The sequence below is a fragment of the Vitis vinifera genome, chromosome 7 (assembly GCF_030704535.1).
Source record: "Vitis vinifera cultivar Pinot Noir 40024 chromosome 7, ASM3070453v1".
NCBI classification, from domain to species: domain Eukaryota; kingdom Viridiplantae; phylum Streptophyta; class Magnoliopsida; order Vitales; family Vitaceae; genus Vitis; species Vitis vinifera.
This window is the reverse complement of record NC_081811.1, coordinates 23,752,047-23,776,897: the sequence shown is the minus strand read 5'-3', so window position 1 is coordinate 23,776,897 and position 24,851 is coordinate 23,752,047. Positions and strand designations below refer to the sequence as shown.

The window sequence follows — 24,851 nt, the reverse complement described above, 5'->3', positions numbered from 1 at the left end:
CCAAAGAACCCCATAGAGTAAAAGAACAATAATGATGGTTGTTTTTCATTTGTATTATGTTTGGCATATAGTAATTTGAATTAGAAGGGTTTTTGTAACTTAAACTATATTTTATTAGTTTGTAAAAATTTTTATAAATATTTGGGTTATCATCTTGGATGGTAAGATGATTGGCGGGGTTATTGTACTTCTGAATGGGTGTTAGTCTAATCATTGGTTTTGAAAAAAAATCAAAAAAATCAAATTATTAAAATTGATTGTCATCTTGGATAAGCGTAACCTTTAAAGGTCAAACCTTTAACCTATGGTTACGAGTCAAATGCTGATTGCCCAAATTTCGGGACATGACAACACCTATATCATACTCAACAATTGTCTTAGTTATGTCATCTTCCTAGGTCTTGTTGCACTATTGCATGCTACTTGCTTTGCCTGTACCTTGTCAAGCCCTCTCTTGACCTACATACTTATTGTTGTAACATTGTTCTTATGTGCTAAGCTCTCTTCTCAACTCATAACCTACATTTTTTCATTTTAGTCCATGTGAACCAGCCTTGTTGATTCCTTTCTTTCGAGGAATGCATCATTCATGTTGTGTGTCATAACCATGGTTCATAGTATTTTGCCCATGGATTGACTCATGGCATTACACTCATGAGTGCTTGCTGTTTCACTATCCCCTTAATATGATATGCTATTCAATCTCAAAAGATATTGGATTCAAGAGTGTATAAATGTAGCACAAAAATTATTTATTCAAAACATCTCATAGTTCATAGTATAAAAAATAAAAATAAAAACTTGATTTGGAAGAAAAAGTGTTTGTTTTGGTTGAGATGCTTCAATCACTAAAGATCTTCCTTCATAATGTTATTCTTTCATATGCAAGGTTATGTAGGCAACCTCCTTAAGTAGAGACCAAGAAAGAGAGGCAGAGAGACGTCGCGACTCCTTGGGTTTTCTTTTTTAAAGTTTGTCTTCATAAAGCACAAAAATACCTTATACAAACCTTAAGGCAAGACATAAAAACTAAACTACCTTCAATGACCTAACCTTAGGCCCCGCCAAACTATTCTACAAAGATAATGTCAAGTTCCGGATCCTTCTCAATCGAATCACTAGCACTTGGCAACTGTTGATGCTAAGCCAACTAGAATTAGGTCTGTGTAGCTTCGCTGAAGTTAGACAGACTTCTTCCCTTCTTCGCACTTCTTGAAGAGTCTGTCCAGTTGTATTGGAACCAAACAGACTTCTTTCCTACACAAAATGATGTCCGGATAGGTGGTCCGGGCATGCTCCTCCGAAGGCTAAGTCAGACAAGAGTAGCTCTAACTTTTTTTGGAAGAGAATGAGTATATGTGTGCACGCATACCTTGTTCTTGCCTTTTAAAGGGTTTATATAAAGTTGATGACACCGTCACTATAGTGTTAACTATGCACTCTAATTTTTTCTGTAATGATAATTGTCCTTAGGGCGGTTGGACAATCATCTCAGTTAAGGATGATTGGTAGGTGCCATTTGTTGACGTGCCAAGATCTCGGACCTTACAATTGTCTGTATATTTAGCTTGTCAACGTTTGGGATTATGTACAACAATTAATTAACGTAGATTTATGGGCTAAATGGAGTTTCGTCAACCGCTCAGATGTTAGGCGTGATTGATCACGCATGCCAAAAATCTTAAAAGCTTGATCGGACAGTTTCTTCTCGTATGAGAGTCCAGACTATCGATTCCATCTGAACCTGTGGGATAAAGGAATCCTCTCACTTCTGGTATCAGACAGAACTTATCTTGATTTAGACGAAATGATCTCAAATGGGTTATATACTTGCAGCCAAGGGGTCTTGAACTTAGACACGTGGAGGAACCCCCCACAACAACCAGGTTCGAAGTTCCGTCCAAAGGACGGAACACAGAAACCTAAGCAGTTTTACAACGTCGTGTTGTCCGTTTCTATTTTATGGCAAAGAGCGGTTCAAAGATGTGTCCTGACTTGTGATTAATTGGTCCGGCTCCATTTTAAATTTCAGGCTTCAAAGTCTCGATACACAAAAAAATCCACCAACCGCCTCATGTAAACACTGACACACTTTCTGCATAGTCCAAGCAAACTTGCGTATTCCATGCACATGGAACTTTGAAAAAAATGTAATAATTTAATATATATATATATATATATCAAAACCCGATACCATTGTCAAAAAAACCCACTAGGTCTTGTTTGTCAAGAGATGAATAGTTAGTGGTGCATTGGCTCTCCACCTAACTAGTGACTCATGGTCATGCAGACCATCCAATATTTGTGGTCAAATCATATCCGTAAGTTGCCGACAGACAACTTGGAACTCGTGAGAAATATATAGCGCCCTTCCTCAAGCCTTCCCAGAATAGATTTCCCACATTTCTATGTTCAATCCTATTTCGAGTCCATGTTTTCACGGTTTGCAAAATCTTCAGTTTTATTCCATTTGTTAGTACTGAACTAGTGGTTGCAGTGACACAAAAAGTCTTGCTTTCTCCTATATATCATTCTCAAATTCAGCTATTAGGGTTGAAGAACCTGTTTTACAAATTACAAGTACTATATATAAAAGGGAGGTAAGGTTTCTCGGAGGCCTTGGAACTATTGCAGTTTCGTCCCTGTTGCTTTGCTAAAGATGGATCCAAAGAACACAACCAGAAAGCCCCATATAGTATGTGTACCATTCCCAGCACAAGGGCATGTGATTCCCATGATGCAACTAGCCAAGCTTCTACACTCGAAAGGCTTCTGCATCACCTTTGTCAACACCGAGTTCAATCATAGGCGCTTGGTTCGGAGCAAAGGAGAGGACTGGGCTAAGGGCTTTGATGATTTCTGGTTCGAAACAATATCAGATGGATTGCCACCGTCCAATCCTGATGCCACCCAAAACCCCACTATGCTCTGTTACCACGTTCCAAAGCACTGTTTGGCTCCGTTTCGACATCTGTTAGCTAAGCTGAATTCATCGCCAGAAGTGCCTCCAGTTACATGCATAATTTCAGATGGGATTATGAGTTTTGCGTTGAAGGCTGCGGAAGAGCTGGGTATACCTGAGGTTCAGTTCTGGACTGCCTCAGCTTGTGGCTTCATGGCATATCTGCATCACGCTGAACTCATTCAGAAAGGCATTTTCCCATTCAAAGGTAGCGTTTCTTTTCTCTTCCTTTTATCTTTTAAGCTCATTTGTAAAACTCTTCCCTCAGTTACAGCACTTGCATTCATCTTCTAACAATGAAATCTTTGGTGTGCCAGATGAAAACTTCATGAGCGATGGCACTCTTGACACACGTGTAGATTGGATACCAGGCATGAGAAACATTAGGCTGAAAGACCTCCCAAGCTTCATTAGAACCACAGACCCAAATCATATCATGTTCCATTTTGCGCGTACGGAAACACAAAATTGCTTAAAAGCCTCAGCAATCATCTTCAACACTTTCGACGCCTTTGAACATGAAGTGTTAGAAGCAATCGCCTCCAAGTTCCCTCACATTTACACCATAGGCCCGCTTTCGTTGCTCAGCTCCTTCACGCCCAAAAGCCAATTGACTTCGTTTAGGCCTAGCTTGTGGGCGGACGATTCGGCATGCCTTGAATGGCTTGATCAAAGAGCACCCAACTCAGTTATTTATGCGAATTACGGGAGCGTGACGGTGATGTCTGATCAGCACTTGAAGGAGTTTGCATGGGGGCTTGCAAACAGCAAATACTCATTTCTATGGATTGTTCGACCCGATGTCGTAATGGGGGATTCCGCAGTTTTGCCTGAAGAATTTCTCGAGGAGACTAAGGGTAGAGGATTGCTAGCGAGTTGGTGTCCACAAGAACAAGTGCTCTCTCACCCATCCGTGGCTGTTTTTCTGACACATTGCGGGTGGAATTCCATGATGGAAACTATATGTGCAGGTGTACCTGTGATTTGTTGGCCATTCTTTGCAGAGCAACAAACAAATTGTCGATATGCATGTACAGAGTGGGGGATTGGTATGGAAGTTAATCATGATGTAAAGCGCCATGACATTGAAGCCCTTGTTAAGGAAATGATGGAAGGGGAAAGGGGGAAGGAAATGAAGAAAAATGCTATGGAATGGAAGAAGAAAGCAGAAGAAGCTACTGCTGTTGGTAGTTCACCTTGCAATAACTTCGACAGATTTATCAAGAGGCTATCCACCATGGATGCTAAAAAATAAACCAAGTGGCGGCAAGGCAACATAGCAGCAGTTTGTAATCACAAGTCACAGCCATCTTTGCCATTATCTACATATCTGTTGATTTTATGAACAATTAGTAGAATTAAAATGAAGTTTCCCATCTTTTTCATTTTGCTTACAGAATAATTGCCCTTCTGCAAAAAGACCCCATTGTTAGTTTTTTAATGTCGCCCACGTGGCATATTTTGTTATTAATTCTCTTTTATTTATTTTAAAAGATAATCATGGTGTGACGTGGGCTTATTAATTACCTTTTATTTAATTTAAAGGACAATTATGGTCAATAACATCTTTTATTTATGGGAGAATTGTGTTTTGGGCCCATCTGGGCCCAAAAATTAACATTTGATCCTCCAACCACCCATATTTAAGCCCAAAATCCAAACAAAATATAAAAATTAAGATGAAGGATTGTCTTTCATTAATTCGTAAAATACCCTTATCCCTTATATGCCTACAAGTGAGTGTGAATTTTAATTTTTTTTGTATTTTTTTTCCTTTTCTATTCCCTATTAAATATTACTCATTTCTAACTTTTTTTTTCCTTTTTATTCCAATACATATTTCTATTTTATGTCAAATAAAAAACAATAATATTTTTTTATTTTTCATTTTTAAAGATATTGAATCTTTTTGCTCTTATTAAAAGCAATGATAAAAATTTTGGGATTTTTCATTCAAATAGTTTTTATCTTTATGTATTTATCTTTTAGTTTAATTTTCATTTTTTATTTTAAATTTATATTACCCTTTCATCTATATTTTTCTCTTATTTTTTATATTTTCTACATTAACCATATTTTAAAAAATTTTAAAATTAACTATCACTTCACTTTATTTTATATATATATATATATATATCTTTTTAGCTTTTTAATTTTTAATATTTTTATTTTAAAATTTTTAAAAAGATAAATTTGTTGAAAAAAAATAACTAAGGTATGAAGTTCTAATATTATATTAATAATTTTTCTTATCTAAATAGACTAATGCAAAGTATTTTGACCCACAATAAGAAAATTGTCAATACAATTTTTTAGTTAAACTTTAAAAATTAAGTTTCAAATAAAATATATTATATAAAATTTTATCTAAAAATTATTGAAAGTGGTATTTAATTTTTTTATTTATTGACTTTGAAACTTATCTAATTTTTTACTTGAAAGGTAATAGAACATGTTTACAAAAAAAATTAGTTTTTCATTTTTTAAATAAATGAGTATAAATATATTAAAAAAAATTAAAGATAATCTTAGTAAAAAATTTGATAAATATGATTATAATTTTAAATATAGATTCATATGGATAAAATTTCACAAAAAAAAAAAAAATAGTGGAAAGAAAGAACATTGCTAAAACTACAAAAACAAAATATGCAATTACAAAAATTTGATGATGAAATTTAAAAATAAAATTCGAAACAATTCTTGAGTGAGAGAATTTGAGTGGGGAAAAAATATTTGAGTAAAAAAAAATGGGAAAGTTTTCGAAATCACTTTAAATCCTTAACAAAAAGTAGTCTTGTACACCCTTATACAATTAGTAAATTTGTCTTGTACAGTTAGTGTAATACCCTTGTACAATAACTCAAATTTCATACATCATTTTATGAATATCTAACAATAGGCTTAACCAATGTGTGTAAGGAATGTCATTTATCCTTGGTTAAGGGAAATAAACAAACAAGTTTTTTAGAATCACTTAAAATCCTTCACAAATAATAGTCTTGTACACCCTTGTACAATTAATATATTTGTCATGTACATTTAGTGTAAATACCTTGTACAGTGACTAAAAAAAACGTTATTTTATTTTATTTTCAATGCAAAATGTAATTAAAAATAAGACAAAGAAATTACTTAAAAATTATTATTTAAGTCAAATTTATTTATTTATTTCCTTTTATTTTTGGAAATAAAGAAAAAAGAATAAAAAATTTATTTAACCATAAGAAATATGAATATAAGATCAGTTGGAAAATTCTAAATTTATTTATTTATTTCATTTTATTTTTGGAATTAAAGAAATAAAAAATAAAAAATTTATTATAAAAAATATTGATATAAGATATATTAAAAAACAGAAATAACCCCAAATTTATTTACTTATTTCATTTTATTTATTAAATTAGAAATTAATTTATTTTAATAGATTAAAATGTGCACAATTGATTTATTACTTTGTTAATCATAAATAAAGAAAAGAAAATTAAAAAGAGTAATAAATATATATAATTTAGTTATTTAATTATTTTTCATGTAAAAGATAGTCCCACAAAAAATACATAATTGATTAATTTCTTTGTTTAATCGTAAACATACTATATATTTTTTTTTTATTAAAATAACTAATAAAAAAAATAAAAATGGATAATCAATGAATGAAATTTAGTTCTTTTTATTATTTTCATATAAAAAAAATACTAAACAAGGTTTTCAATTTTTATTTTTTAAAATAGTTTTCATTTTTTAAATAAATGTTTTTTCAAAAAGAAAATATAAAAAATATAAATCATATTACTATTTTTTAGAAAGTATTTTTTAAAATAACTTTCGAACATAATTTTTCTTTATTTATAATTTAAAATAGAAAATAATGTTGATTTTCAATTATTTATAAAAAAAATTAAAATAATGAAAAACCCAAATTGTTAAAATAGAATTATTATGGTTGCATGAATAATGGTGCAATAAAGACAAAAAAAAAAAATTATGTAAAAGGTCATTGGGTATTTTAGTTCATCACTATTTTATGTCCTTAAAAGGTAATTTATAGAAATTTGAAGGATATATTGGTCTTTTAACATCTCATATCCTTTCCATCAATTATGGAAGTTATATGAACCAAATGTTAATTTTTGGGCTCAGCCAGGCCCAAAACGCAATTCTCCCTTTATTTAATTCAAAAGACAATAATCATGATTTGCCGAGTGCTTATTAACTACCTTTTACTTAATTTAAAGGATAATTATGATCAATAATATTTAAATACTAAAATTCTACTCATCAATTGAAGGCAAGGATGAAAGCTTCCATTTTTTTCGCCGAAATTTCGGGTTTCGGTGGCCGGCGATACGAAAGAGGGGGGCGAAATGTTGATAGGAGAAATTTCGACAAATTTCGGTTAAAATCGGCGAAAAAATCGCCGAAAAATGGATGCAGGCGAAAAATCGGCGAAATCTTCCAAAAATCGCCAGATACTGCAATTTATCGGCGATTTTTCGGTTTGTATCGCCGATTTTATTTCCGATTTTTCGGGAAATTTCCCGATATTTCCTACCAGTCCAGCCCGCGCACAGGATACAAAATCTAATCATGATTTGCAGGCAAAGGTTGTGTTTTTTTAGCCTGGCTCAAAAATCGTGGATTTAGGGTTCGTGAAATTTAAATCCAATGGCACAAAAGCAAAGCGACCTCTAGAACAGATCCAGAAAACACAGGAAGCAAAAAAAAAAGCAATCTTTCTGGTTTTCCTTGGGGGTTTTGCATGGATTTTCTCGGAAATCAAACGAGGATGAACTTTCCCGGAAAACGAATGGGGGATGGATTTTCTTGGGAATCAAACGGGTTGCAGAAAAATAAAAATAAATAACAAGATTAGATTAGTACCTGGGAGGATTGAGAGTGGCAGAGGAAAATAGGGCCTTTTTAGGGATTCTCTCGTCTGGAGGGCAACTTCAGAAAAGGGCTTCTTTTTATTTTTAGATTTAGTAGAGATTAAAAAAGAAGAAGAAGGAAACATATCATGAGAACAATATTCCACTCGCTATATAAATAATTATTAATTATCCATCTTTATTTTGATTAAATCACTATCATGGATTAAAATTTCGATTTTTATCAATGATATTTTATGAATTAAAATTAATTTGATAAGATAAATTATTAATAATTTTAATTATTTAAATAAATTAATGTTAATAAAAAAAAGTTATTACCACATATTTTTAATAAAATTTTAGAAATTAAATCTCAAATAAAATATTTTATTGATATTTTAATTTGGACTCTTGTGCATCTGATGGTCCAAATTGAAACTGGATGTGATCCAATGGTCAAAATTGAACCTCAAGTTATGTAATAATATGTATAAATTATTGATATTTATTAAAATAAGTTTTTCATAAAACTTCATAATGAATGTATAAGTACAACTGATATAATATAATTATGTATAATGTCGCAAATCGTATTATATATATATCTATATATATCAAATTCTTCACCAAAACAACTTTAAATTGTCTATTATACTTTTAATTATATTAATACAAGGTTTTTTTTACATTTCCATGAGTTTTGATCAATTTTTTGCTTACAATTTTTTTTTAAAAAATATCCATCGATATTTCTCGTAAAATCAAGTTACCGATATATCCGTGATTACCGATATTTTCATCCTTGATTGAAGGAACATGATCGGAAATATTTTACCATTTCTCTACCCATTTTATATATATATCTTTTTCTCCATTTACAAAGGAATATCAAACTAAAGCAATCAGATAAACCAAAGATATGTTTGATTACTGGTTTTTTAAATTATTGTAAAGAATAGTTTTTAAGAATAGTTTTTTATGTTTTCAAAAAAAAAAAAATGTATTTGAGAACTGAATTCTAAAAAATAGTTTTTGTTCTAAAAAAAAACATGTTTGATTGAGTTAATAAAAAGGTTTTTTAGAATAAGTAAAACAAAAAATATATTTGAAAGTTATTTTTTTAATTAATAAAGTGTTTTCTTCCATTAACTTGATATTATAAATATATAAATAATTTTCATATGCACAATTTATTTAAATTAAAAAAAATATTCAATTTTGAAATTTTTACACCAATTATAATTTTATTAAATAAATGATGACTTTGTCATCATGTGTAAGTATATTAATTTCAATAATTTAAGAAAAAAGAAAGGGTTTGCGAGTGGGGGTGTGATGGTTGGGTGGAGCTCACTTTTGTGGAAACACAAAAAACAACTAAGAAAATACAAAAAGAAAAAAAGAAAATACGAAAAACAATATATTCTTGGAACAATGAAAACATTTTTTTATTATTCTCAAAAAAATGGTTTTTGAGAATACGGAAAAAACAAAAAACAAAAACACACCCACTTCCCCAAACAAGTTTTTTTGTTTTCAAGAACAAAAAACAAGTCTTGAAAATAGGAACCAAACGGGCCTCAAATCTTCTCTAATTTGTTTTCTTTACAAGAAATTTCTCTCATGCATTAAGATATGTTTTTTTTTTTTTTTAATTTATAAAAATCACAAATTTCTAAGATTTGGAATTAGGGTTATGGTTGTTGTTCCGTAAAAATTAGAGGTATGATTATTTGATAGGAATTAAGGTTAATGATTGTTCTGCATAGATAAAAGAAACTCTAATATCAGTTTCTAAATGTCATTAATTTTCCAAAAAAATAAAAAATGAAACTTTAAATGCTAATAAATCTTGAGGATATATGACAGCACATTGCAATAACTCATTTTGTGAAAAGTGATACACATCTCAGTTAGGATCAATGGCACTAGAGGCATATGGCATTAGTAGTTTTTTTCTTTTTTCTTTTTTTTGGATGTGTTTTTGTGAAAACTCAAAACTACGTCTTGCACTAAAAAAATAATTTATATTTGATACAGAATTCCATTTGAAAAATTAGGAAATTGATACTCACAGTTTAAAATTTAAAATTTATCTAAATAAAAAGGAAATACAACAACAGACCAAAAAATGATTCTGATGTGGATATTTATTTACATAAATATAGAGTAATTAGAGGAACAAACGTCGGGGTGGTGGCGCAGTTGGCTAGCGCGTAGGTCTCATAGCTTCGAGTAATCCTGAGGTCGAGAGTTCGAGCCTCTCTCACCCCAGACTTTTTCGATATTTTTTTACAATACCCACCACTCATTTCACTCTTTATACCCCACATTTTTTTTTAATTTTTAATACCCATCATTCATTCACCATTTACACCATCATATATATACATATATAAACCATCATTTATTTAATATAAATTCATTATATATATAGATAGATATATAATATGAACCATTTATTCCTTCTTCTTTTTTCTTTTTTTTTAAATACCATATATTACTCCTTAAACTACTCCAAGATTTTATTCCTCATAGGCAGAATTTAGTTTTAGCGTTTTTCTTTTCTATTTGATTGGTATCTTTCATCACCAGGTAAACCATCCATAGTTGTCTCATCAGTAATCAGGGGATAAGTCTTTCTGTTTGTAGGCATCCACCTCCAACCGATTGTAATCATAAGTCATAACTCATCTTACGCCGGCCCCCCCTCCCTTTAGCTTCAGTGGAATAATGAAATTACTAGCTTCATCATCTTCACCATTTAAATTTCCTTAGATGGCAGAGTTATTCCCGGAAATAGAGCCAATTACCAAACCAACCCAAATACATCCTTTCTTTTTTTTCTTTTTTTAACTTCACCCATCTTTGCCATCTAGAATTTATTTGATACCAAACACTTATTCCCGGAAACAGGCCACTTCCATAACACAAATGATGGTAAAACATAGTACTGAAACATCTGATAAAATCCTAAAACCCAGTCTTAAGCAACTTGAGAATAGACCTGGAAAATAATAACACATGAACCATCCTCAATTACCAACTTATGGTAAACATGAACATTGCAACAATGTAACAATTGGAAAACCTGCTAATAACAAAACAAATTATCAGATAATAAAATCCGATTTGTTCAAATTTATGTCCAATCCAAAAGAATTAAGTTATGAGAAAATTGTCCAGAGTACAGATGCAGAACATGATCAAAGCAAGATGTTATCGATTTCATTCTTTCTCACTTCCTTTTATCTCCTTCCTATGAGTCTTTTATATGGGACAAAATTATCATAACATGGCATTACCTACAACGCTACAACTACAAACACCCTACCCCTCCACTCCCAGTTGCTACCCATCCCCAAGGACCATCATCCCAGAAACTCTGAGAGAGAGAGAGAGAGAGAGAGAGAGAAGAGAGAAGAGAGAATAATAGAGGGAGGGAGAAAGAAAAGGGAAGTTCAAACAGCTTAACTGCTGTATTTCCCTTAACATGCACTGGATCCCAAGAAGTCCATTCACCAAGGGAGGGTAAGTTGGCGGATATCAAATTGATGGGGATGCAAATGGTACCATCAACAACTACCTCCTGCTAGTCGCAGCCTTGCCCTTGCTGAGATTGGCAAGTTCCTCAATGAGCTTTTTCTCTTCACTGCTCAGCCTTTTTGGTATTTCGACTTGCACACGAACCAACTGATCACCTCTCATGTTGCTTTTATTCAGTAGGGGAACACCTTTCTTTGCCATTACCAACGTTGTATTTGGCTGTGTACCAGCTGGGATTTTCAAATCGACCATGCCATCCACTGTTGGAACCTTGAGTGTAGTACCCAAAATAGCATCTATGTATGACACCTTACAGCTGTATAGAATGTTGTTGTCATCACGTTTAAGTATAGGGTCTGGTATGACTTCAATCATTACGAAAAGGTCACCTGGGGCTCCACCTCGTCTTCCAGCATTACCTTCAGATCGAACCCTTAAACGGCTACCAGAGTCCACACCAGCTGGAACTTTCAAACTTATCCGCTTTGTCCTCCTTACCCGGGAATCACCAGAACATGCAGTGCAAGGGGTGGATAACTCCCCAGTCCCACCACAAGAAGAGCAGGTCATCACCTGTTGAAAAACTCCTAATGGAGTCCTTGCTGATGAGACAACCTGGCCCTGCCCTCCACACGTGCTACATGTGGTAGGGGTGGTCCCTGGTTTAGCACCTGAGCCATTGCAGGTTCCACATGTCTCCAGTCGGGTTATCTCAATCTCTTTTTCAACCCCAAAAACTGCTTCATTAAACTTTAAAACAAGGTTGTAGTACTCATCCTCGCCATCAACAACTCTACTCCTGGAACTTCTGCCGCCCATGCCACCCATGCCACCCATACCACCCATACCACCCATGCCTTCAAAGAGCGACTCAAAAAGATCAAATGGGTTGCTGAAATCCTGGCACAGGGAAGCAATGATCCCAATCAGAGAGTAGATGTGAAAAAACAAACCAATAATAGATTCTGAAAGCATTTTCTTTTAGCATTATTGGAGATCTACTCACCCCCATGCCCATACCAGCACCTTTAAGTCCTGCTTCCCCATACCTGTCGTATAAGGATCTTTTCTCATCATCTGACAAAACCTGCACAAGTAGCTTGCCAATAAACCAATTGTTTTATAGATAGCAATCAAACTGTTGAAGCTAAACCATGAATCAAAAGAACTTTTACCTCATACGCATTGCTAATTTCCTTGAATTTCTGCTCCGCATTTGGTTCTCTGCAGCATAGAACAGAATGATTTCAAGAAAAAAAAAGGCAACACAGATTAAACCGATCCTCATAGAATAAAAACAAATAATTGGTAAATATGATATAGAATATCATTGTCTTCCAAATAACTGAAATAACTGCCATGTAGATGATATAGAATATCATTGTCTTCCAAATAACTGAAACAACTGCCATGTAGGGGCAGAATAGAGCAAATAGATTGTTCACATATGGATCCATATGAGGCCCACTAAATAGTAAGGAGTTTGCCTAGATCAACATGCTGCCTTCATGAGAGCACTTCTTGTAGCCTAGCTCATAATAATATGTATCAGCCATTATATCAAACATGAAAGTAAATTCTCTGAATGAGATGAAGGTGTAAAATACCATGCCTACTTCACTTCTCAGAAGTAACAAGCTATAACATCAAGCAATTGGAATGGACAACCCTGATGATATTAATTATATATGATTAAGAAATGGCTTTTCAACTCACTTGTTCACATCTGGATGATAACTCCTGGCAAGCTTTCGATAAGCTACAAGATGAAGAGTACACAGAGTAAGGTAACTTATCAAAAAAAAAAGAGTACACAGAGTAAGGTTATATTGGTGTAAGGATATAAAGCAGGCTATGCAAAAACAATTCTTCAACTTCAGTTTGTAACACATAAGAGAGAGAGAATATGATAATTAATCAAAATAGATCTTTATCTTTCTTATTTGGTGTGTTATTCAATCACATGGTATAATGGGTATATTTATGGATTTTTATCTTTCATATTTTTCAGACTTTCAATGGAAGGATTCTTCCAACAATGCAAAGCTATATCAATTTCATCAATCAAGACAACACTTTCAATTCCATGCTTTCTCTCCGCAGGTCAGATACACACCAGGCAAGTGGGGTGCACACATGGAACATTAAAAATGGTAAACAGAGGTATTTGTAATGCCAATTTAAGTAAAACTACTGTTATTTTGTTAAGTAAGAGCACGCACTCAATTATTATTAAACTATCCCATACAATATTTAACATGCAAAATGACAAAAATAATCCTCCCTCACCTTTATGATAAAAAATAAAAGAAAACAAAAATAGTAACTACATAATAATAGCCATATTACTTTTTCAGCTTCCTCTCCGGTGTGTTACCTTCATGCCCCTAACCTTTTGACTTCCTAACTTCTCTCATATGTCATACGCTCATGCATGTAGTGCATGTACCTACCTAGTAATAGTTAAAGGAGGTTATTTAAGTAATTTTAAATATAGAGTTAGATACCAATTTATGTGTTCTTCAAATAATAGGTAATAGATTTAAAAATTTCCCCTTCGGAAGTCACCAGACCAAGGTTCAATCTAAGTCTATAAGTTCAGAGAGAGCCTATTTATACACCGGATATATAATATTCAGCACACATAACTATTAGGAAATAAAATACTGAAATCATATTAACAGAGCCCCAATAGGATTTAAGTACATTCCATAATCTTGAAATGTATATATAACAAGAAAAATATAAAAACAAATACTAAATCTAATATTAGTGTTATGGAAACAAATACTAAATCTAATAAAAGGTAAGCTAATACCATGTCTTGTAGGCTTATAAACAATATGAAATTACACAACCTAGCACACCATATTACAGTGCTTCAGCCCATGATTTGTCTTCACCTTCAACACTTCCCTCAATATTTCAGAAAGTATAAAACATGATTATTTTGACACAATATAAAAGTCAAGGTCCATGGAAACTATAATTGCTTTGCTCTACTACCACCCTTGAAAAACTTGAAGTTGGCTGCCACATTGTTGCAGCCCCTCCCCACTATAACCACTGCACACGTGATGGAAGGAGGGTGAAATTTTGGAAGGATAAATAGTGTGGGAGGAGCCCTTGTGTGTGTACTTTCCCTCTTTGTATGCTTTACCCTTGTCCAAAGAGACTTGGGTGACAGATTTCTGGGATGAGACAGGTGTTTTGGGGGGGGCCGGGGGGGGGGGGGGGGGGGGGGGGGGGGGGGCGGCGCATTGGAATCCGCATTTGTCTAGACACTTAAAGACTTTTTTTTTTTTGTTTTCAGGATTACAAGATAAGTTGGTGAAAAGGGAAGAAAACGATAGGATGGTCTAGAAAGACTCAAAAAATGGAGTTTTATTTTTTTTGTCAAATCTCTTTATTATGTTTTGAAGCCGGCATAGTTTAAAAAGGCAAAGGATACACCTAAGGTGCAAAAATCTCATATAGGATGGTCTAGAAAGACTCAAAAAATGGAGTTTTATTTTTATTTTATTTTTTTTGTCAAATCTCTTTATTATGTTTTGAAGCCGGCATAGTTTAAAAAGGCAAAGGATACACCTAAGGTGCAAAAATCTCATAAGCCTTAGACACATGGTGCAACACAAGGTGTGCGCCTAAGCAAAGTGAAATACAACCTAGGAGGCATATCAATTTTAGAAAATATGATCCAAAATCTAATCCAAAAACAAAAAATTTAAGACTGAACATTTATAAAAAGCATTTAACAAAAAAGTAATAAAATTATATGAATTTTAATATATAGATAAAAAATTTAAGAATAAAAATGTTATATAAATTTCACTATATATAAAGAATAAAAGTGTTAAAAAAGAATAAATAAATAAATAAATAAAGTAGACGAGCCATACCTCTCCAACAAGGCCCTATATAACTAGGAAATGGTTGAGCCTTAGGCTAAGCACGCTTTAATCATGCCTTTAACAACAAAAAGCCAAGGAGATCAATTCCCTTTCCAACGAACATAATTTGGAATTAATAAGTCCCATCTAAAACAAACCTTTTTGCTTGGGAAGCCAATTGGGGAAATGTATTGCTGTTAGCTCAACTTCAGAGGCAGCAAATAAATATTTTCTCTATAAAGACAAAGAGGAATCAATTGATCACATTCCTTCATTGTGCTAAATCAAGGGCCTTGTGATAGTTGTGATTCTCCTTATTTGGCGTAATTTGGGTACTCCTTTCCAGAGTCAAAGAGATTTTTCCAAGTTGGCATGGATCTTTATGGGAAGGAAACAGAAGAAGGTATAGAGAGCTGCTCCTCCATGCTTTTTCCCCCTTTTTTGATGATTTGGAAGGAAAGAAATCAAAAAACATTAAAAAAACCATGAACAATATGATCAAAAATTGAAATGTTCATTCCTAAGTAATCTTTTAGTATGGATTAGGTTCTACATCAAAGAAGGTTCAATGCCTCTGATTGATTTTGTTGAGATCATGCTGAAAGAGACGGTTAATTTTTGCATTCTCCATATTTTGGCATTGCCATTTGGCACCCGTTGTAGACATCCTATGTACTTTGGTATATTGTTTTTTTTTACCATATCAATAAATTTTATTGCCTATCAAAAAAAAACACTGGGTCAAATGGTTGTATTGATCATGCATTGGCCCTAGAAGTTGGGTGACACAAACCTCACTAGCCTTAAACACAATTAATAAAGTAGGCTTGAAAAGACATCCCACATATCTATTGAAAGTAATCTCTTTAGGCTTACAAAATTAAGTCTGAAAACAGTGTACGTGATGATACACAAAAAGGAGAACTTGAACGCCAAGAAGAGCAATACATATCTCAAACAATAGGAATTCTTCATCTCTTCCACAAACAGTGATCAAGGACAGATTTGGTCAATCCAGATCCCATTATTTACAGTGACAAGAACAAAGATTTATTTTTTACAGGCAACAAGAACAATCACAACAGAATGGAAAATAAACCAGACCAGCTCAAACCAGATGCAATTGTCGGGGACACAAGCATCCACAGTTCAAGTTCTAGACAGAGTGAAAGGAAGAAAACCTTGCAACAGACTAGATTTTCCATTGAGAGTATGAGAAAAAGAAGTCCTTTCAAACCAAATCAGGTTCACAGAGGAAAAGGGCATATTCATGCCAGATAAATCCAACAGTACAACAGGGGAAGAGAAAAAGAAAAAGGATGTAACAGTTAAGAGAGTCAAGAAAAATCAATAAAATGAAACGAGGCTCAATCAACTATTACTTCAATCAAAGAAGTTGTTTGCCAATTATCAATTTCAAACCAACCCATGACCATACCTCATAAAAAAATTTATGTTTCTACCCCCGCCCCCAAATACACCAGTTAAACACGTGGAACAATACCCCATAATTTTCTCTTCCTTTTATGCCCTCTTAAGCATGTCAGAACAGCATTAAGTGTAAAAGGCATCACTACTTGATCCTGACAAGAGAGTGGAAAAGGCCTAAAAATGTAGCAACGGTACAACACAAATAGATCAAGACAACTCTGCACCTCTTATACACATCATACACCAGTTAGGAATCAACCAATTCCTGGTTAGCATATGATGCTTTAGTAAACACTCATCTAAGGCCATGGTCAATCTATGAAAGGCACCACCAAGTTCCAAACCTTTTAAGATGGAAACCGGAGCTTCCTTGAAAGCCCTACCTAGATGAAGTATAAACTGATGAAAAAGATTTCCCCTTCATTGCAAGCCACTCAAGAGTATCATCCTCCCTCTCCTTACGTCAGCAATATAGATTAAAAAAATAACAAAATAAGGTAATTAAAAATAAAAATCTCCCACAAGCTAATCAGATTACCTAAACTGACGAAAGTTCTCTTATGAGCTTCAAAAATAAATAGGTGGACATCATTTTTAAACTAAGGCAACTAAACATCCTCTAGCACCTAGGAACCATGTTTAAAACAAACATGCACATTTTTCTAGCTCAATGGACTTTCACATAAACATAAGCTCAAATCCAGAGTAAGATTGGAAATAGAAATCACTATAAAAGAATGACTTGGCCAAGGAAAAAGAAGACACAAACGCATAGCATCAAAATCACGCAGAACATTCAAAGCAAATAAAGGAGCCAGAAGTGTATATACCGCTTTTAATTTCAGATTTGCTAGCATTTTTAGACACTCCAAGAACAGAATAGAAATCCTGCATGAGAAAAACTGTTAGTACCAGAATCTGGATTATGCAGCCATTGATTAGTATTGCAAGCAGAGTGCAGAGCAAAAATTAATTTGGAACAATAACGAGAGCAACAAAGTAACAGATTTCAGAGACCCTGCACAGCCCCATTGCCATCATGAAGCAAAGAAACACTAAAGCATTGTACTCACACTATCAGCTCTAACAGTGAATCGAGCCCCCCTACGATTATGTGACGTTTGAGATGACCCCGCATAAATGAACGCATGCAAGGAACCCTGTGAGAATAAGCTTGAACATGCGGATGCCAAATAATTGATCTTGCTTGAAACACTGCAGGCAAGACAAAATAAGCAAAAATAAATTATTCTCTATGTGACTGCAAACACACATTTAAAATTCTAAATTAACAATGAACAATTAAGGAAAGAATCCAAAACTCAATCTTAGCCACAAATGTTTACCAGAGAGCCCAAAGAAGAAAGACAATTAAAGCGAATAATTGCACATGACAAATAATTCAATAGCATGTGCCTCAAAGGACTGAAAATTAAAGGAAACCAGAGATAACATATATCAAAATCAAAAGATAATGATCCGATCATAATAAATCACCATAGAGAAGACTAATCCCAAAGAATTTTATTCCTGTAGACACCTAATGTTTAGCTTAGAATCAAATAAAACCCATCTTAACAAGCAGGGAAACTAAGCAGCTAAGACAGCTCAATGGTTCAAAAAGCAGCTTCATAGTTTTTGCCACTTTCAGCAGTATACTGGGAGAGTACCCAACTACACTTGCATAGTGCCCAAATGCCCAGAATTCAAACATAATCTAGCAGCAATTTTGTGACACTGGCTAATCCTTTCTCTTTAGCCTTTTCATGAATCAGCTATTGACAGCTATATTCCATTAAGCCATAGACCATCAGGGAAGAAATTGGGGTAGGGGGAATAAGTGTACTTCATCAAGCAGCAACTTCCAAGTGTGAAGCAACTAAGAAAAAATTAGCTTGACTTAACAACACAATGCTTTAAGCCATTATTGCCCCCTTCATTTATGCATAAGAAAAGCCATCAATTACCTCAACTCCTGACATTTGATGGCTAGACAGATTAAATCCCTTTAAATATACCCAAACCCACATAAACAACTCCATTAACATAGCTAAACTGACAAGCAAGAGGGGAACTTTAAACTCAGAATATTGTTTTGTTTTTATACTCTTGTTTTTTTTTTTTTTTTTTGATAGGTAAACTTAGATTATTGGATTATGGAAATTAAAGTGAAGAAATCATTGTGTATAGGCTTCTAGGAACCAAAAATGTCCTAAGGGGTTGCAATTCAATTGATTCCGAGGTAGAATCTATTTGACTTACATTAAGGAAGTTTGTAATTATTTCAGACCATACTCATAACACAATGAACCTAAAAAGACAGAATAGATTCCCTAGATTGTATGTATTCTGATTTCAGAAGTGGCAGACTCATTAATGGTATGCTGACAGAATGTGGCGTCTTCAATCACAGAAGAAAGTCAGCGAGCATTTCTATCTGAGGAGTAGTTAATAGTGGCTCAGACATTCCGACCTGCTTGCAGCATAATCACAATGCAAAAAATATGGCACAGTACATCAAACCATGTCTTATAAAACTCAAGCCAGCAAATGCCTATCCTGTTGTAACAAACTAGCATTTTGTTACACTTCTAACTAGTGAACAGTTGAATTGGAATGCTCACCCATAATTGGATCTTGGAAGCTTATTTGTGATTGAAGATCTTAGCATAAACTGAGGACGAATGCCCCATTGAGCGGGCCAGGTAGTTCCACACGGTACAATGGCCATCCAATCTGTTGTCAGGCAAGGGTGTGTGTTAATCAACAAGTTATCACCACTATCATTCGAAAAGCTCTTTGCATACAACTCATAATTTAGTGTATATTGAGAATGTATATATTATACATACAGCAATTGGAACAGATTATTGCCCTGTACAAATGAATTAAAAGGACTGTATGACTGAGGATAAACAAGCATTCAAGAGTAATTTAGAATTTATAGATACGATTGACTTTGCTGTATGACCCAGAATCCATTTCATTACAGAAGTACACCAATGGAAAGGATGACTAACAATCATCAAAACACAAGGGTGATAGATGTATAGTTGAATTCACAGAGAATAAACTAGACAGCTCTTTGTTTAAATGGTGATTAAGGCAGATCAATATAAGATGTCTTCAAAGCCACCAAAATGAAACCAAATAAAATCAGGAGCATCTACATTAAGAAATATGAATTTATTGCTTATTGATATGCATATTGACACAAGAAATGCATTTCATAGGATGCATCCCATAATTTCAGCCATTTTATGGTCTGACAACTAACAAGATGTACAAAGAATAAAAATAAAACAAAAAAAAAAGAGAACATTTTCTTTTCTTTCCCTTTTAATAGGTAAATAAGGACTGCATTAATAAGAAACGAGGTATTCACAACATATACAAAGTAAACAAAGGACCAAAAAAGAAGCGTGAAAACACAAAAACCAGCAACCGTACCCTACAAAGAGCTTAACTAATCCACAAAGTCTAACAATGACAAAAAACCATCCCCCATATATACAATCTAACTTGGTCCCAAAAAAGATATAAGAAAGAATTTTAATTGTTTGGTCCAAGTTTTCACAATCAAAAACAAGTTGGTGCATCCTATGTATGCAGGGAGTACACAAGAAGTGCCAACTAGGCCAAAAAAAAAAAAGTGGTACAAACTACAAAAACAAACTAAAAACCACTATAAACAATTTAGATCATCAATAAAGTCCAATAGAGAAGCACAATCCCTCCCCAACATGATTCCAAAGCAATCCATAAGTGACCTTATAAGGAATTATTTTAGCTTAAGTCATTGAGCGCCACCCCATCAAAGATCCTTCTATTTTTTTCTCACCACATCCTCCAAAACAAACAAAGAGGGGCCATATTCCACATCTTCATCCGCCCCTTATCCATGCCTTTCACCTTTCAACCCAAGAGGAGCTCTTTCACAGATTTTGGCAATGTTATCAAAAGCAAAAGGCGATGTCAAAGCAATAAGACTCCTTTTAGCCTAAGGCAAAAGGAGAAAAACACGGCAATAGCCTAATTATAATAAGGCAATAAAAAATATAGATATATTTACCTATTCGATACTTAACCAAAATAAGTGTCGTCTTTAACAATCAATACTATTTATTTTCCATCTCTCATGATGTCTTATAAAATTAACAAAATAGTAATAATTATTCAAAGTGTTAAATATTATACGTCACATCATAGGCAACATCATATTAGAGATATTCATTCTATCTAAATGGACATTCTTTTCATACATCTAAAAATCATAATGAAAAAACAAAATGAGAGAATGAACATCGTAAAAAAGTTTTGGGCATCATCATCATAATCATCATTGAAATTAAGATTGTCATCACTTTCATCAAAACTAGATTGATAGCCCTCCATCTCATTATCTCTATGATTGATAATATAATATTTCATCTTATATTTTGGTTAATCCAATGTTAGATTGAATGAAATTATAATCCAAGTATGTTTAATTTTAACTTATGGTCAAAAGCGATCACCTCTATGTGTTGCACCTTATCCCAAGGCGATCACCTAGGTGTTGCCTATTTGAAGCCACCTTGCCTGGGTCTTGAAGAGGCAACTTTCATCTACCTCACCTAGCCTAATGGCCTAGGCAACCCAAGCGATCGCCTTTAATAACACTAGATTTTGGAAATACCCATTGAACCTAAAGATTGCTAACAATCAATCCCACATCTTTCTAGTTCTTTCGCAATGGATGACTACATGGTTTGTTGATTCCTCATTGGCTTTACAAAGACTGCATTTATTGGTTATCATAAGAGCATTGATGGTAAGGATTTTCCCCCATGGTCAAGCCAAAAAAAACCTCTCCTGGGGGCACAGGTGCCCTAAATTTCTTTAGCGAGGAACAAGGCTAGATTCTCATCATGTAAGGATTTATAGAAAGATTTCACCCTAAACATCCCCTTCCTCTCCTCCCTCCATGGTAAGTGATCCTCCCCCGACTCTAGCACTCTCACCTTGTGGATAAGCTCCATGAATTGCATCACAACTCCTAATTCCCAGTCTTGAAAATGTCTCTGAACAAGAGGGACCAAGAGCCTTCTCCTTCCCTTCCCACCCAAAAGGTTGCTACCGTTTACCATCCGAGTATTTGCCTAAAAGGTGCTAGACTGTTTACCATCTGAACAACTAGAAATTTAGCAAGAGGAATAGAACGAAAGAGCGGCAACTCTAAAAGTACCTTAGGGGCCAGTGCGCCTGCGACTATGCATGTTACATGTGTACATGTTTATTAGAAAATAAAATGCTAAGATATTTTTGAGGATTAAAAGATGTCAAGGAATAATGAAAAGAACATATTCCTTCTAAAAAAATGAGAACGGTCTTATTATAATCGTAGGTGACCTTAAATGTCTTGTTGTGACATGAGTTAAATGCCATCTCCTAGTCTTAAGGATTCTAAAAGATAAAAATTAAGAATAGATGAGATCATGGTTAAAGCACCCAGAGTCACACTCTACTTCATGGAAGCGAGCAGTAGAGAAGCATTTCATCCTCACTCTGCCATTTCAAGGATGGGTATGGGAACAACTCATATCCATCTCTAATAAGACAGAATATTGTATTTTCCGATTTGTCCACACCAGCTGACAACTCCTTTCTAGGACATGTTTAGTCTTCGGTTTGTAAGCCTATAGAAAACTAGCACCTTCCTTGCCGCAACACGTTCAATCTCCGCTTTGTCTGCATTAATTGGCATCAAATTCCCTGTTTTGGTCGTGTTTCCAAGACTGCTGCTCCACAGCCTATACAAAGGTAATGATTATTATAATTTAAAACTACCGAAAATACCGGTTTCACATGGTGCTTTTTTAACTCTTTCCATCCTTTGATTTTGGAAACCATTCATTCACATATGCATAGCACGTGGAAGCCAACAAACAACAGTAGTAGTACAAGATCATAATCGCGACAGATACATGAAGTCACCGGTATAAACAGATTTTCCATATCCCACCAAAACACCACCAACAATCTCTTGCAAGAGTTCTCAAACATCATCATAGGAGATGTAAGTTTCCACCATGTCTACCTACCTAGCTGGAGTGATGAACACAATTTTCAACTTTCCCTATCTGACCCGTAGAGAGAAAAATAACACTAGCCACATTTGTTAAAAACCAAGTTAATTATAAGAGCTTCTGCCAATCTCCCTGGTGTGTATAACAACAATATTTTTCTCACCAATATTCATGTATCAATTCATCAGCAACTGTGGAAACCAAACAGCATAATGGAATTACACTCAATACACTATACCATCAACAAAAGCACCCAAAATGCATAATCAGTCTACTTGCCCTTCTTGAACTCTATTCATATTACTCTACTCGGGAATCTGAATTGCTGGCTATTAGGGTTCCGCATCCAACAAAACGAAACTCACAAAAAAACCTCAAATGAAAACAGAGAAGAAAAATACTCGCAACAATCAAAGAGGAAAAAAAATCATCAGCAAAAATATTAAACAAAACAGTCAAATTCTACGTTTCAATTGGACAAATCTTTCAGAGAATCAAGAAGGAGTGAGAATGAAAAGCAAATGACGGAAACGCCCAAAAAAAAAAGCAAAAGATAATAAAATTAGGGCATTTAGATAAAATCGGGTGCGACTGACCTAGAACAGCGAGGGAAGCAAAAATGCAAGACGAGGCTGATTCTTCTACTTCTTCTTCTTCTTCTTCGAATCTCAGTCACTCAGCGCTCTCTCTCTTCTCTCTGAGAGACGTTCAGATAGGTTTTCAAAGAGAGAGGGTTCGGTGAGGTGAGTAGCAGAAGAGGAGCCCTCGAGGATGAGGCTGTGAAGGAGAACGTTCTCGTCCCAGGAGAATGCCTGTCCAAGATGTTCCGCGTGTTTTAGAACTTAACGGGAAATGTTTACGTGTCCCTTCAACCCTAATTCTTTTCATGCGTCAGCTCTTTCTCCACCGTTCGATTTTGGATCTACGTCTGATTGGCGATACCACCAATACATAACAAAGTAAATAAATATTTTCATCCTCAAAAAATAAAAATAAAAAATTACATTAATCATATATTTTATTAATATTTTTAAAATAATTTATTCTACATATTTTATATGCCTTAATTTATTAAAAAAAAAAATTAAATGTAAGAAGAAGTGAAGCGAGGATATGATTGAAATTTTGAAAAAGGTGGAATGAGATCAAAATGTCTAAGTCCAGGCGATTTGGTCTTGGAATCTTGGCCTCAAACCAACTAGACAGCAAGTTGGAGTGGATATTTTCGTCCAAAAGCTCTGTCTCGCCCCGGGCTATTTACTGGTTGCCATTCTTGTCGATTGTAGTTCTTATCTTCTATAACTTAAAGAACCTAAACACAATATAAATAATTATAAAATTTAAAAAATGAAGTAAAATCATATCTATGTATATAACTTGTTGTATAATCATTATGATGAAAAATTAGAGAAAAACAAAAAAAAAACACAGATTTAATGTGGTTTAACAAATTACCTACATCCATAAAAACAGAAAAAAAAGATTTTCACTATATCTTAAATTAGGATTTTATAAAAAGTATTTATATTAACCTTCAAATAATGAAATTCAAAAAATACCCTTGTTTCACTCCGACATTTGCCCATTTTTCTTTCATATATGTCTTTCACATTTTTCTTCATATGTCTTTTACTCGAGTCACATGCTACAACATAACTTAATAGTTAAAATTAAATTTTAAATAAGTTAAACATGAGTTGATACATTATAAATTATAATTGGATGAATAACTCGATTACTAAATAGATCAATTTAGATCAAATTTATTTTATATGAATAAATTATATGGATCAATAAAATTTGATCCAAATACGATTATACTCAACTCAAACCTGAGTAACGTATTGAATTCAAATTATATTGAAAAATCTTGTCAAATTTATCCTTTACATTTTGCCCAAATCCTAAGTCCAACTCAACTCAAGAAACCCAACTTGAACATTAACTCGAGAAACCTAACTATAAACCTCAAAAATTGTCCTAATCTCATTTCTAAAATTTATTTTAGATTCATTCCTTTTCCATATTTTATGAGCCCTTTCTGTTTCAAGTTTGGCCTAAGTTTCAAGCTCATTTTATT

At 33.8% G+C, this 24,851-nt stretch overlaps 2 protein-coding genes and 1 non-coding gene across 3 annotated transcripts; 2 read left to right on the top strand and 1 right to left on the bottom strand.

Annotated features, from left to right (window-relative positions):
* The first annotated feature begins 2,187 nt into the window (after positions 1-2,187).
* Positions 2,188-4,358, top strand: LOC100267678 (UDP-glycosyltransferase 85A1-like). The gene is made up of 2 exons (XM_002268601.5): positions 2,188-3,170; positions 3,280-4,358. Exons 1-2 carry the CDS (start codon positions 2,660-2,662, stop codon positions 4,215-4,217), a joined length of 1,449 nt encoding a protein of 482 aa, XP_002268637.1. The 5' UTR covers positions 2,188-2,659; the 3' UTR covers positions 4,218-4,358.
* Positions 4,359-10,026: 5,668 nt separating this feature from the next.
* TRNAM-CAU (transfer RNA methionine (anticodon CAU)) lies at positions 10,027-10,110 on the top strand. The gene is given in 2 exon segments: positions 10,027-10,064; positions 10,075-10,110. It is a non-coding gene; the product is annotated as a tRNA-Met (tRNA).
* An 821-nt stretch (positions 10,111-10,931) lies between these two features.
* Positions 10,932-23,616, bottom strand: LOC100268135 (chaperone protein dnaJ A6, chloroplastic). The gene is made up of 8 exons (XM_059738519.1): positions 23,368-23,616; positions 19,328-19,439; positions 17,777-17,918; positions 17,534-17,591; positions 13,099-13,141; positions 12,558-12,606; positions 12,389-12,469; positions 10,932-12,282 (listed from the first exon to the last, which is right to left on the bottom strand). The coding sequence occupies exons 2-8, from the start codon at positions 19,432-19,434 to the stop codon at positions 11,419-11,421; spliced, it is 1,344 nt and encodes a 447-aa protein (XP_059594502.1). The 5' UTR covers positions 19,435-19,439; positions 23,368-23,616; the 3' UTR covers positions 10,932-11,418.
* Between the last annotated feature and the right edge of the window lie 1,235 nt (positions 23,617-24,851).

Excerpts from the sequence above, each read along its gene's own strand:
- LOC100268135 (XM_059738519.1), bottom strand. The coding sequence starts at position 19,434 with ATGGCCATTGTACCGTGTGGAACTACCTGGCCCGCTCAATGGGGCATT. Across the intron at positions 17,592-17,776 it reads TCACTGTTAGAGCTGATAGT|GATTTCTATTCTGTTCTTGG; the intron begins GTGAGTACAATG and ends TTTCTCATGCAG. Across the intron at positions 12,283-12,388 it reads GTGCTGGTATGGGCATGGGG|GATTTCAGCAACCCATTTGA; the intron begins GTGAGTAGATCT and ends TCCCTGTGCCAG.
- LOC100267678 (XM_002268601.5), top strand. The coding sequence starts at position 2,660 with ATGGATCCAAAGAACACAACCAGAAAGCCCCATATAGTATGTGTACCA. Across the intron at positions 3,171-3,279 it reads AGGCATTTTCCCATTCAAAG|ATGAAAACTTCATGAGCGAT; the intron begins GTAGCGTTTCTT and ends TTGGTGTGCCAG.